Source organism: Penaeus chinensis, chromosome 30 (genome assembly GCF_019202785.1).
Source record: "Penaeus chinensis breed Huanghai No. 1 chromosome 30, ASM1920278v2, whole genome shotgun sequence".
NCBI lineage: Eukaryota > Metazoa > Arthropoda > Malacostraca > Decapoda > Penaeidae > Penaeus > Penaeus chinensis.
In genome coordinates this window covers 24621919-24636918 of record NC_061848.1, presented here as the reverse complement: position 1 = coordinate 24636918, position 15000 = coordinate 24621919, and the positions used below count along the sequence as shown (strand labels likewise).

General features: G+C 45.4%; 1 protein-coding gene across 1 annotated transcript in view; it reads right to left on the bottom strand.

The window, feature by feature from the left end:
* Nucleotides 1–14262, bottom strand: part of LOC125041286 (paired box protein Pax-6-like) — an 88022-nt gene extending 73760 nt beyond the window's left edge. Inside the window, exons 1-3 of the mRNA XM_047636122.1 lie at nucleotides 14139–14262; nucleotides 13894–14080; nucleotides 13183–13363 (exon numbers count right to left, since the gene is read on the bottom strand). Of these exons, the coding sequence (XP_047492078.1) occupies nucleotides 13183–13363; nucleotides 13894–14080; nucleotides 14139–14262 (492 nt within the window). The remainder of the gene's footprint in view (nucleotides 1–13182; nucleotides 13364–13893; nucleotides 14081–14138) is intronic.
* Nucleotides 14263–15000: the final 738 nt, after the last annotated feature.

Here is a 15000-nt window from a genome sequence, read left to right as displayed (position 1 = left end):
TACATTTCCTCCTACATCTCCTACATTTCCTACATTTCCTACATTTCCTCCTACATCTCCTACATTTCCTACATTTCCTCCTACATCTCCTACATTTCTTCCTACATCTACATTTCCTCCTACATCTACATCTCCAACATTTCTTCCTACATCTACATCTCTCCCTGCATCTCCCCCTGCATCTCCTCCTACACGGGCCACTCGCGAATCCCCTGGTTGGCTCTCTCCCTAGCACCCTCTCGGAAACGGAGCCGGGCAAATCCTTCCCTTTATCTCAATTCAAAAGCAATAATTGTAACTTGATAGAAGTGTTTAGCGAGGAGAGATTAACGAGGTAGGAATGAGAGTTAGTCCTGCAGGGAGGGAGGGAGGGAGGGAGGGAGGGAGAGGAGGGTGGATAGGGAGAGGAGGGTGAATGGAAGGGTGAATGGGAGGGAGGGAAGGGTGGATGGGAGGGAGGGAGGGTGGATGGGAAAGGTGGGAGGGAAGGAGGCTGTGAAAGGGAGGGAGGGAAGGTGAGAAGAAGGGAGGAGGTGGGGGGGAGGTTGGGAGGGAAAGCGGGAGGTAGAATGAGAGGGATGGGGGGAAGGATGGATGGAAGAGAGGGAGAGAGGGATGGAAGGGAGAGAGGGAGGGAGGGATGTAGGGAGGGAGGGAGAGGGAGAAGGAGGATTAGGCCACCACGGTCGCCCGTTGAGGAGGAGGAGGGGGGGAGGAGGGGGGGGGGGGGGAGGGAGTTGTCGATATTTTCCCGCAACAGCTGCTGGCCCCGACCGCCCTCCTCCCAAAGGCCGTCCGTGACTTTGAGAATTCTTTCGATGGGAAATTATATATTTATTTCTAGTTCGGGCACGAGGTCATGACCGGACCGCTTCTTATTAGAAGTAAAACAAAAAAAAACAAAAAACAAACGACGCGCAAAATAAAAACAACATATAAAAATACCAAACGGAAACCCAAGATAAATAAACAATAAAAGAAAGAAAGAAAGAAAGAAAAAAAAGAGAGAAAAAAACAACAACAACGCCCGCATGAAAAAAAAAAAAAAAAAAAAAATTGACGACGATTCCCGCCAAAAATAAAAGACGCGTCCGATTCCCTTGATAATTCGAAGGGTGGAGGTCGGAGGGCACTCCTCGGGACAGTCCATTCCTCTCGTGGCTAAATGGCGGGCGTGAAATTCCTCCAAGGGGCGTCGAGGGAGAGAAACCCGGCTGACGATTACAGCCACATCGACACGAATACACAAGTGGATTACAGGCGACGAGGGTAAGGGCGGCGTCTGTGATACCTGTGGCTTCCGTTACAGGAGGAGGAGGAGGAGGAGGAGGAGGAGGAGGAGGGGGAGGAGGAGGAGGAGGAGGAGGAGGGGGGGGAGGAGGTGGAGGAGGAGGAGGAGGAGGAGGAGGAGGAGGGGGAGGAGGAGGAGGAGGAGGAGGAGGAGGAGGAGGAGGAGGAGGAGGAGGGGAGGAAGAGGAGGAGGAGGAGGGGAGGAAGAGGAGGAGGAAGAGGAGGAGGAAAAAGAAGAAGAAGAGGAGGAGGATGGCGATGAGAGGGTTTAGGTGGTGTGTATGTGTGTGTGTGGGGGGGGGGGAGGGGGGGGCAGCCTGAAGATGATGATGACGAGCAGATGTTGCTTGGTCTATTTAAAGACATAAGTATAAACAAATAAATAAATATATATATATATATATATGTATATGTATATCTGTGTGTGTGTGTGTGTGTGTGTGTGTGTGTGTGTGTGTGTGTGTGTGCACGGGAAGATAGTAAATGACACTCCGAAAGCAGCATGAAATAAGCATCCATCAGGAATGCACTAAATTGTTCACAACAGTAAAAACAGGCCTCGCAACAAGGGAATCCGGTCAGCTGCTAAGCCCTAATCCCCGTTAACAGAAGCATTGCAACCCGAACATCGGTCTTTGAAGCAGACCGAATGCTAAATCGCCAAGGGGAAACGGAAAACAGTTCCCCCGCACCCTATGAACACCCTTAGGCTAGGGCGAGACCGCAACCCTTTCCCTCCCTCCCTCCCTCCCCCTTCTACCCCTCCTTCTACCCCTCCTTCTACCCCTCCTTCCCCCTCCCCGACGCCCCTTAGTGCCTAATAGCCCGCGGATCGAGAGGAGAATGAAGCTTTAGAAAAAAAAAGGGAAATAAAACTGTTCATAGTTGATCGATGGTCCGCCATGACACCGGAAACACGTGTTCGTAATGATGACAACGAGCGTAGTTAGAAATGCACGTGGTTCCGACCCCGTCAAGTGATCTAGTAATAACAACCATAAAAAAAACAACAACAACAACACAGAAACCCACATAAATCTAAACAAAAATCAAAAAAGAAAGAAGAGCTTAAAACACAACATAAAAAAAAAAACAAGGAAAATAAACAACTGTCATACACGCACTCGACAATGACGAGGGGGAAAAAATGGCGGGAAGCGAAACCACGTGCGCGTTCCAAATCGGGTAATAATAGATTGGGAGTGTCAGCTGTCATTACATCGTGTTGTTGGGTGGCAATTATTCATGTAGGAGGCTCTTGGCACTGCTAAACAAGTGCGTGCGGCCGTCAGGGAGATAAGGGCAGTGATGAAGCACGCGGTACGAGGAGATGGAGGAGGGAGGGAGGGAGGGAGGGAGGGAGGGAGGGAGGGAGGGAGGGAGGGAGGGAGGGAGGGAGGGAGGAGGAGGAGACGGAGGAGGAGGAGGAGGAGGAGGGAGGGAGGGAGGGAGGGAGGGAGGGAGGGAGGGAGGGAGGGAGGGAGGGAGGGAGGGAGGGAGGGAGGAGGAGGAGGAGAGAGGAAGAGGAGGAGGAGGAATATGGAGGGAAGGAAGGAAGGAGAGAAGGAGGAGCAGGAGGAGGAGGAGGAAGAGAGAGCGAGTAAGGGAAGGAAGGAGGAGGAGGGAGGAAGAGGAGGAGGAGGAGGAGAAGGAGGGAGGGAAGAAGTAGGAGAAGGAGGAAGAGGAGGAGGAGTAGGTGGAGGAAGAAGGGAGGAGGAATGTTGGGGTAAAAAGTGAGGAGAAGGAAGACGAGGAGGAGAAAGGGAAAAAGGAAAAGAAAATGAAAGAGAATGAGATGAAGAAGAAAGAAGAGGAGAGAAAGAAAGAGAGAGAGAGAGAGAGCAAAGGTGAGGGAGAGAGGCGAGGTCAAAGGTCAAGCACGAAAACACTTCTTGTTTATTTATTTTTGCTTTTTATGCACACCAGTCTATTTTTTATCTTTCTTATTTTTCATTTACCTTTTTATCTCTTATTTCCGGCTTTTTTAAAAGTAAAAGATACCTCTCGGGTCAAGTTGAATTTGTCTTTACTAATGACCGTTGATATATGAAACGCGATGTTAAGCGAAAAATAACTTTTAAATAACTTTTTAAAATGAGCTGTCAGTGCGATTTTGAAGGGAAAGAGTAAATGTATTGGTGACAGGGATGGTGATGGTGATGATGGTGATGGTGATGGTGGTGATGATGATGATGACGATGATAATGATGATGATGGTGATGGTGAGGAGGGTGATGGTGATGATGGTGCTGGTGAGGAGGGTGATGGTGATGATGGTGATGATGATGGTGATGATGGTGATGGTGATGGTGAGGATAGTGATGATGGTGGTGGTGATGGTGATGGTGATGATGATGAGGTTGATGGTAATGATGGTGATGATGATGATGATGATGATGATGGTGATGATGGTGATGAAGATAAGGTTGATTATGATGGTGATGAAAATGATTATGATGATGGTGGTGGTAATGGTGATGGTGATGATGATGAGGTTGATGGTAATGATGGTGATGATGATGATGATGATGATGATGGTGATGATGGTGATGAAGATAAGGTTGATTATGATGGTGATGAAAATGATTATGATGATGGTGATGATTAATTTGATTTTGATAATGATAATGATGATAAAACAACAACGACGAAGAAGACGACGATGATGGGGAGGAGGATAATTATGATGATAATAATAATTAGAAGAAGAAGAAGAAGAAAAAGAAAAAGAGATATAACATGGAGATCGCATAACAACCGACTAAAAAAATAAATAAAAAAGATATATATAACAATAGAAGTATAACAATAACAATAACAATAAAAGGATAGTAACAAAAACAAGAAAACAACATCAACACGTAAGCTTCTTGTAACGACCGCCTGTTGATGCCAAAACCTTAACTATTCGGCCATTTAATTAAACAAAAAAAGGAAAAAAAATAGAGCTGGCGATCAAGGACAGACTCCCTTGTTATTTATCTCCTCGGACCCTTTTCCTTTTATCGGTGATTCCTCTGTTTTATTGTACTTGCGAGTTAATTCTAACTTTCGTGTGATGGTCTTTCGTTGTATGTGTGGGAGGGAGGGAGAGGGATGGGGGTGGGGTGGAGAGGGAGGGATGGGGAGGGGGTGGAGAGAGAGAGAGAGGGGGGGTGAGAGGGAAGGGGGATAAGAGGTATGTTGTTATTGTGTTTGTTTTTTTCTCTTGCTTTCTCTTTCTCTTCGTGTTTAACTCTTCTGGTCGTTCTTATGTTCTGCCTATTTCCTGTTCTTTCTTCTCTCTCTCTCTTACTGTTTGTTTGTTTGTTTGACTGTCTCTCACTGTCGCTTTCTCTCTCTCTCTCTCTCTCTCTCTCTCTATCTATCTATCTATCTATCTATCTATCTATCTCTCTCACTCTTCCTTTACTCCTCTCTTCCTTATATCCTCCACCCTCTCTTCCCCCCACTCCCCCCCCTTCCTCCCTCTACCTCCACCTAACCCCTTTCTCCCTTCCCTCTCTTCTTCCCTTCCCTTCTCTCTCCCCTCCTTCGCCTCCCCTTCTCACTGAACAGGTCGGAATGGATCAGAAATGCGGTGCCGAAGATCCATGTCACCTGCTGCCTTCCCCACGCCGCCTTGGCCTGGATTGGGGGGGAGGGGGGGAAGGGAGAAGGATGGGGGTCGCAAGAGAGGGGGAGGGGAGGTGGAGGAAGGGGAGGGAGAAAGGGGGTATGGGAGGAGGGAGGAGGAAGGGGGAAAATGAGGGAGGAAGGGGGTATGGGAGGATGGAGGAGGAAGGGGGAACATGAGGGAGGAAGGGGGTATGGGAGGAGGGAGGAGGAAGGGGGAACATGAGGGAGGAAGGAGGTATGGGAGGATGGAGGAGGAAGGGGGAAAATGAGGGAGAAAGGGGGAATGGGGAGAGGGAGGGGAAGGAAAGAGGAAGAAGGAAGGGGAATTGGAAAGGGAGAGGGAGGCGGGGAGGAGAGGGGGAGGCGGACAACAAGGAAAGGGAGAAAGGGAGCGGAAAGAAGGAAGGGAAAGATGAAAGAATTGGGAGGAGAGGAGGGAGAGGAACGGAGAGGGAAGACGGATAGAACGAAAAGAGGTAGGGGAGGGGAGGGGGGAGGGGCAGAGGACCCTCCCTACCCTGGCATTGCAGAGACTTGCAGAGACTTATCCGACAAGAGATGTATTGTATGTAAGGACATCCCTGTCTCCTATTCTTCTCGTTTTTGAAATTTTGGTTGTCACTCATATATGTATAATTTCGTGGCATTGTCATCAATGGCCTTTTTTTTATCGATTGAGTTTACGCCCTGCTTGATTGTAATCTATAATCTATGTAAGGATGGAAGGCCCTGTGAATATTAATGGTATATTGTGGTAGATGATTTCGATGGTGTAAACCTGTTGTCCTTGTATGTAAGCGAAGTGGAGGAAGAGAGTATAATATTTTCTTTCTCGATAACAAAGTATATTTGTAGAGTTTAATTGTTAAATACCCCCTTAAACTGCTACTACTACTGCTACTACAACAACAACTACAACAACAACAACAACGACAACTACTACTACTACTAATGATAATAATAACAACAATAAGTAAATAGATCGAGCCTTCCAGATCTATTTTCGTCTCGCAAAGTCCATATCAATTCACTTCTTTCCAAAATCGCGTTTTCTTTTTGCGCACCATTGACATATCACAAAACCTTGCTACTATATATTCCTTCTTCCGCTCAGAACCTACCCTACTTAAACCTTAGAATACAACACACAAAAAAATAAAGAAATGAAAAGAGAAAAAAAAAAAGAGAAAAAAAGTCGTGTATCTCATCATCTGTCGCAGGTCGCACGCTGCGTTATAACCCCTTCACTTGTTCAGCTCCGCGTATATCCTCTCTTTCTTCTTCCTCCCTCTCTCTCCCTCTCTCTCTCTCTCTAACTCTCTCTCAACGATATTCAGAGGGCCATAAACTACATTACATAAGCCGTTGTATTGACACCCCTCCCCCCCCTCTTGTATCCAGCGCGGTGCAGAGGCGACTGGGGAGACATCTGGCGGCTCTCACGCTAGGGAATGAAAGTCCCGAGTATTGTTGTGGCTGTTTACGATCCGATTAAAGGCTGTTTCTCTTGTTTTGGAGCCTTGTACGGCGCATGGGCAGTGTGGTTTGGGGGGGTGTAGATGTGTGTGTGTCTGTGTGCGATGTATGGGCGGGCGCGATGGGCGGGGAGAGGTGAGGTAGGTGTATGTCGGGTGTGTGTGTGTGTGTGTGTGTGTGTGTGTGTGTGTGTGTGTGTGTGTGTGTGTGTGTGTGTGTGTGTGTGTGTGTGTGTGTGTGTGTGTGTGTGTGTGTGTGTGTGTGTGTGTATGTGTGCTATGTATGGGCGGGGTGAGGGGAGGTGGGTGTGTATGTGTGCGTGTGTTGTGTGCTTGTGAGAGTTTGTGCAGTTCCCTGTGTGTCTGTGTCATGAGTAGCTGTTGCATGTGGATATACCAATGTTGATATGCTAGTAAATGATACTAGCACGTCTTCAGTGAATAATAATAGTAATCATAAAAAAATGAATGTATGTAATTACGTATTTTTCCATTCCACATTTACACGAAAACAGGTAAACCAACACAGGTGTTCATTCAGATAAAGCGCAGAATTCTTGATAATTTTACGTTCAAAGCGTATAGACGGCGATGATGGTAATATATGAAATGCTTAATATTTGCCATAAATAGAAAGGATACGTTAACAAATCTGTCTCTGTTACTAATAAGACAAAGACGTTATTCTTTTTTATAAATCTTAAAGACTATGTTTCTGGGATAATGAAAAAATTCACTTTAATAATTACGTGGATTAATGGATAAGATCCCATTTTATGTTGCAAATATAACTTTGTGAAATTAGTCCAACTCAGTTACAAAAAGGAAAGAGAGAAAAAAAAAGTTAAAAAATCACGTCACATTTTGTACAAAAGGAGTTCCAACAATCTAGAAGAGTTTAGCCTTCTTAAACGGTTTTCCTTGCAATCAACATGCACGAACGAACGAACGGAAGAAAGGAATAGCGGAATAATGCAACGGAAATAAAAGCTAAAAGAGAGAGGAGATAATATGCGATCACGATAAAGATTGTGTTGCAAGACCTTTTTTTTTTACATATATGACACTCCCGTAGTTGCAACAGGCGTATTAATGCAACACAACTTGGATTTTTTTTTTCCAAGTCTTGAGAGCTGCGGAGACATGTGTTCGGAAGCTGCGACCACCTTCTCTCACGGCAGGTCGCGTGGCTGCGACTTCGGCTTCCTCTTTTGTTTTATTCTACAAGTCGTTGTGTTTTATTATTTTTTTTTTTTTGTTTTATTTATATTTCCTTTTGTTGGTTTTTTTTCTTTCTTTTTCTACTTTAGGCGGGAGAGATTGTGCTTCTTCTTCTTCTTCTTCTTCTTCTTCTTTATTCGCCTCTTTCTATTTATTCTCTTTCGTTTATTCACCCTTTCTTACATTTACAGTGAATTACTTTGAGGATTAAAGAATATGGCATCCAACTGTAACTAACCTTACAGATATTTATCACAATTTTTTTATAATTTATATCAAATTTTAAAATATCTTAACCGTTATTCAATTCAATAAAGTTTTCATTGTTATTATGTTATCAATTATGGCTGTTTTTTGGCATATAATGTGATTATATATTTAATTTGATTTTGTTTTACTCTATTGCTGTTGCCATTATTATTATTATCATTAATATAATTATTATCAACATAATTTTTATAATTGTCCTTTTTACTGCCATCATCAATATTTATCACTATTATTATTATTATCATTATGTTTCTTATTAGCATTATTATCTTAATAATAATAATAATTATTATTATTATTGTTATTGTTATTATTATCATCATCATTATCATTCCATAATTATTATAATTATAATTATTGCTGTCATTACTGTTACCATCATCATCATCATTATTTTGATTTCCATCTTCCATATCGCTATTCTGATAATCATTATCTTATTAATATCATTCTTAATCAATTTATAAAATCACCATCCCCCTCAAAAGAAAACGAAGAAAAGAAAGAAAGAAAAAAAAGAAAAAAAAAATCAGAACACAGTCTCCTAATAGTTCGAATCGGTCAAGATGCCTTCGAGGACGACGGTCCCGGAAGCCGAAGTCGGGGCCGGGCGCAGGGGGTCGGACGGCGTGACACTGCGGACCACCAAGGCAGTCGGGTAAGTTCCATTAGGCAGCCGCTCTAAGCCAAGCCCTCGACGTGTACAGGGGTTAAATTATTTCCTATGTATTTATTATTGCGTGTTTTGCTCTCTCCCTCTCTTCTCTGTCGTATCGGAATTTTTTATTTATTACGTTATTTGAAGATCATGTTGGTTTCTTTGCGTTCGTTTTCGTTCGATTCGCCAGTTTGTTGTCTTATTGTTATTTTTGCTCAAATTCCGGTTTGTTTTCGCAACCGAGTTTCGAGAAATGGATTGGGAAAGTTTCCTGTCGTAGCTTGGCAGAGGGAGGGGGGGGGGAGGGGAAGAAAGAGGAGGAAGGGAAGGGAAGGGAGAGAGGGAGAGAGAGAGAGAGAGAGAGAGAGAGAGAGAGAGAGAGAGAGAGAGAGAGAGAGAGAGAGAGAGAGAGAGAGAGAGAGAGAGAGAGAGAGAGAGAGAAGAAAGCAAGTTAAAAGATCTATGGTCTTAAGATGTTTATTCTCTTTGTTTTTTTTTCGTTTTTTTTATTTCCTTCCTTTATTTCATACATCGCGTACGACTTCGAAGGTGCGTGGACTGCGAAACAGAAGAGGAAGAATCTTTTTTGCGCTCGTATTTCCCGCCAATCAGGAGCGCCGAAGAGGAATATGGGGGGGAGGGAGAGGGGAGGTGGGGGGCAGAGGGCAGGGGGCAGGAGGTAAGGGGTAGGGGATGAGAGGTAGGCAGGGGCAGGGGCAGGGGGTAAGGGAGGAGCCTAGGGTGCGTGGCAGGGCTGGGATTTAAGGTGGGTTAGCGAGCACTCGGCCGTCTTCACACATGGCTGCCCCCCTGATGTTGCTGCCGTGACGTGGCCCCAGAGCCTCCTCCTCCTCCTCCTCCTCCTCCTCCTCCTCCACTTCTTCTTTTTCCTCCTCTTCCTCCTCCTCCACTTCTGCTTTCTCCTCCTCCTCCACTTCTTCTTCTTTCTCCTCCTCCTCCTCCTCCACTTCTCCTTCTCCTCCACTTCTCTCTTATCCTCCTCCCCTTCATCCTCCATATACCCTTCCTCCACATCTTTATCATCCACCTTCTCCTCCTTCCTTTTCTTTTCCTCTAACTCCCTCTCCTTATTCTCCTCCTCCTCTACACCTTCCTTATCCTCCACCCTCTCCCCCTCCTCTTACACACCTGTCCCCATCTGTATTCCTACATGTATCTTGTAGCTTCCAGTATATGTGTCCTTTTCTCACTCACAAGATTGTTCTACAAGCATCTACCTATATACCTGTATTTATATCAATTAATGAACCGATATATATAAATAAATATTTCTCTTCGTTGATTTTAAGAGTCCGCCTTACCTTTCTTTATTGCATTATGTTTACTTGCGTTTATCCACTTTGATCCGAATATACGTACTGACTTTACTTAGCGCTTACTTAAAGCTGTTTCTTGTTTGTCCGACTCTGGCATTGCTTAAGATAATCTCCTTATCTTTTTTTTTTTTCTGAATAACGTCTCTTGCTCTCTTGTTCTCGCTCTTTTTGTCTCTGTCTGTCTGTCTCGCTGTCTCTGTCTGTCTGTGTGATTCTTTATGTCTCTCTCTTTCTCCTTTTCTTTCTCTTTGTATCGCTTCCTCTCAATCTCTTCCTGTCTGTCTGTCTGTCTGACTCTCTCGGAAAACAAAGTCACTAATATTTTAATCACTTTGCATGAATATTTGTGTCTACGTGAATTGCCATTTTTCTTACACTAAACTCGACACTTTGGCAGACGGCACTTAACCACACAAACACTACAGCATCTATAACTCTACGGCTACGAGTACAACCATAACCACAGCAGTCACAATAGGACCAATAACCCCAACAACCACACCAACCACACTTACCCCAGTTATTAAAGCAACCAGGAAAGCCAACCACAATTACCTCACCACAACCACCAGCAAAGACTACCACAGTGACCACAACCCCCAAAAGCCAGCCACAATTACCACCACCCCCCACCCACCGAAGACCACCCCAACCACCCCAACCACCCCAACCACCCCCAACGGCCGCCGACCAGCACGCCCACAGCCCCATCACCGGGAGCGACAGACCACCAGCATCCGACTCAGCGGGGCGGCCATTATAGCAGATCATGGCCTCCTACCTGTACTGTCTCTACTGGTCTCTAATCTCTCATTACATCACCATCACGACGGTATCTCTCGCCGCCGCTCATCATTAGATGCTGCAGGGAGTGATGGGTGATGGGGGAGGGGGAGAGGGAGGGGAGGGAGGGGAGGAAGGGGAGGGGAGAGGAGGAAGGGGAGGGGAGAGGAGGAAGGGGAGGGAGAGGGAGGAGAAGAGGATGGAGAAGGGGGTTTGGACACTGGTGGTGTTGGAGAGGGAAAGAATGAGGAGAGAGAGAGAGAAAGAGAGAGAGAGAGAGAGAGAGAGAGAGAGAGAGAGAGAGAGAGAGAGAGAGAGAGAGAGAGAGAGAGAGAGAGAGAGAGAGAGAGAGAGAGAGAGAGAGAGAGAGGGAGAGAGAGAGAGAGAGAGAGAGATGAGAGAGAGAGAGAGAGTCAAACAGACATACTGACAGACAGAGAGATTAGGAGCATCTGTGATCCATGCATTTTTCTTTTATTTTCTCTCTCTATCTCGTCTCTTTTTCGCTTATCTCTAAATCCCTAAATGCACACCTGCAATGTTAGATAAACATGACAAATCACCCTCTCCCTAAATGTCAGAAACATTATGCCTCACAAGTACAATTCTGACAATCTAAGCATTTGCAGTTCAGTTTCCAACCTTTCCCGTAATATAAATCCTCGCGTAAAGAGAAAAGGACCACCTATTAACAATCTGCAGCCAGCCGCCCGTCCAAGAATATTACCACCCGCAGAGTGCGTCAAAGTATAGTGTTTCATCCATTTATGAGGGCTGCTGCAGGCACGCGCCCACACGTGTACCACACACCACCCACCAGCCGATACCCTCAGGAGAATACAGGCTCTCTCTCTCTCTCTTCTTGTCTTATTGCGGACTTTTACCGGTTTGTTTTACTGATTGTACTCTTATTTTATTGTATTTTTAATTTATTGTCGTTTCGTATTTGTTTCTGTACTGGCGAGGTTCCCGGAGCTTCGAAAACGAGGCAGGGACGGATAGTGTTTTGGGCGCGCGTGCCGTCGGCGCCGACTTGAAATTCGACCGCCATGTTGGTAACCCGACTCGATCTAATTCAACAAATGACGGTCGCTACTCCATTTGATGCGCTAATCGTGGGCTATTTAGGGCCAATCCTCCCGCCCATTGACATAACATGATGGATTTACTTCAGGGCGGGGCTAAAAAGGACTGATACAGTTTCAATTTTGGGAAGGACTATTATAACAGCTGGCGGGAGACAGATGCCGGCTCACCAATATTACCCATCTGTTATTATTTCGTTACGACTCATTTCCATATTTATAAACTGGAAAAATCAGTTGATTTTGTTTTTTCGAAGTTCTCAGTTGTAAATCTAATCCGCAATGGGTTTTGTTTATCCATTTTGACAGAGCAGACACTTGAAAGAAATTAGTCACCCTCCTATGGGCAACACGAGGCTTGGCCCCCCACGGAGCGCGATGATTGGTCGCTGATGCGCGTCGCCGCGGGCGCTGGCGAGCTCCTGCGGACGCGGTGCGGAGGCGGACGCGCACGGCGGAGGACTTGGACGTGTAATTGGAAATACATATATATATATATATATATATATATATATATATATATATATATATGTATATGTATATATATATATTTTTATATAGATATATTATATATATATATATATATATATATATATATATAGATATATTATATATATATATATTCATAGATATACCATATATGTATATATATATATATATATATATATATATATATACCATATATGTATATATATATATATGTTTAAATATATATGTTTATACATATATACACTCGCATGTATAAATAAATAAATAAATATATATGTATATTATATATATATCTATATATATATGTATGAGTGTACATATGTTTATACATATAGATGGCTTGTGACACCCACATTTTACCCAAGTTCATGAATATTTACGGTAAGCGTGAAGCTGTATAAGAAATCCAATGGCTTCCCTAAAGCGCTTAGTTGACCGTAGATTAAAATTAACAACGACCTTCCGCGACTTTTCAAAATTACTGGGCGGAGAAGTGCGTTTATTTGTTTCATTGTTAAAAGCTATAGAAAGAAAAGGTAAGGATGGAATGAAACTGATAATGCAAAATATAAAGTGAACAGAATCGCGTTAATTTCTAATGTTGTGAAAATTATTGATTTCCATCCGTACATTTTTTTTCTACATTACTCGGTGACTCGGAAAGAAAAGCAAATGTAAAATACGATAAATGAAGTGGACAGAGAACAGGGTGAATATTGGGGTGAAAATGAAGATAGAACGAGAGAGAGAGAGAGAGAGAGAGAGAGAGAGAGAGAGAGAGAGAGAGAGAGAGAGAGAGAGAGAGAGAGAGAGAGAGAGAGAGAGAGAGAGAGCGTGAGTGAGTGAGTGGGCAAGGGAGCGAGGAAGATTAAGAGAGACAGACAGATAAACAGGGAGAAAGACAGAGACAGAGAGAAAAAATGACGCAGAGAGAGCAAGGGCGATCGGGTACTTACACTGGGGATGTTGTCGTTCGTGCAGACGCCCTCGGAGAGAAGTCGGTCGCGGATTTCCCACGCGAAGATCGAGGGGCACTCGCGCTTGTAGTCTGCGATCTTCGTGACCACGTGGGGCGTCGCCACTCGCGGCTTCGACCCGCCGATGGCTCGGGGCTTGATGGAGCCTGTCTCGTAGTATCTGCCGGAGAGGAAGAAGAAGGGGCGTGTCAGAAAGGGCGTCCTCGCAAGGCCTTCGGCGCTTCTAAAAGGCTCTGATATATGACTGATCTATTGAAACCTTGCATGCGAAGTGAAGAGACGAAAAGCTTGATTTCCACTGGACTTAATCTCTAGCTTCTATTCGACCCTCTGGTCCCGGAATGCAGTGACCTCCGGACAGTGACTTTACGCTAACGGGGCAAGGGAACCGAAAAACAAAATCCTCGCTCGGCCACGGCGCAGTGAGAAGAGGAGCGGACTAACGTTTGAAGGCTTTGCAAACTCCCCTGGGGCGGGGCAGACGCCAGACGGCAAACCTCTCCTCGGTGCTTTGTGGCTTTTGAGTAGTAAGTTATAAGCGAACGTCAGTGTCTTCTCCTAAGAATGCAAAAAAAGGGAAAAAAATAATAACTCAACATGTAAAGTCACCAAAACTCCTGTCTCGGGGGAGAAAAAATATGTCCTAACTGCAATATCAGAAGCCTTCGCACGGACCCCTAGCGGGCGTACCTGGCCAGGATCTTGGAGACGCAGCCATTGGACACCTGGAGAATGCGGGAGATGTCGCAAGGTCTGGCGCCCGAGTGGGCCAGCTCCACGATCTTCTGCCGCGTGGAGTCGGGTAGGGGGCGCCCATTCACATACACGCCCCCCAGTTGGTTTATGCCGCTGTGGCCTGCAAGGAGACACCAGAGAGCTCGGGGTTAGGAGACAGCAGGCCGCGGACACTCACCTAGCCAGAATCTTGGACACACAGCCATTGGACACTTGGAGGATGCGGGAGATGTCGCACGATCGCACGCCAGAGTGGGCCATCTCTACGATCTTGTGGCGGATGTGGTCCGGCAGCGGCCGCCCGTTGACGTACACGCCGCCCATCTGGTTGACGCCCGTACCTCCTGCAAGTACACTAAGTCAGACACACGCCCACGCGCCGAACTCACTCACGCCCACACGCCCATCCAGGGGATGAACGACGCCACCAACTTTTAGGAAGGAAGGGAGAACACTACAATAAATAAATACACTACAATAAACACTACAATAATAAATCACAAAGGAGAATCAGAAAAATGAGGAGGAGGAGGAGGAGGAGAAGGGCGAAAAGCAGGGAGAGGCGAACCCAGCATGCTCAGGCTCTCCTACTAGCTATCAAGGTCTAAGGCATCGACGCTGACGAGAGAGGACGCCAACTCGAAGGAGTTCCAGGTCGTCCCTCTCGAGCTTCTCGCCAGACGGACCTGAGGCACGGGTGGCTGCCACGCCTGGAAAAAATGGCTTTGGTGCAGCGAGAGATGCGAGTGCCTTTCTAGGTGTGTTTGAGTGATAAGAAGGATATTATAGTCGGGTTTGGGATTGCCATTCTTAAAGGCTTGTCGATGGTGTGTGGTTTGTCCAGGTACTCGTATGTATATACAGCAGACACTAAGAAAAAACGAACATAAGTACAGCAGTTATCGCTGTTTTGGAACCTTCGCAAAAGCCGCCCATTCTTAAAATCCCCAAGCATGATAATCGCTCTAACCCAACCTGGAATTATGGCTTTCCCATCATCAGCCGCCACTCAACTAATCAACAAAGTTACGTAAGCTAAAGTTGCAATCTGGCTCATATTCA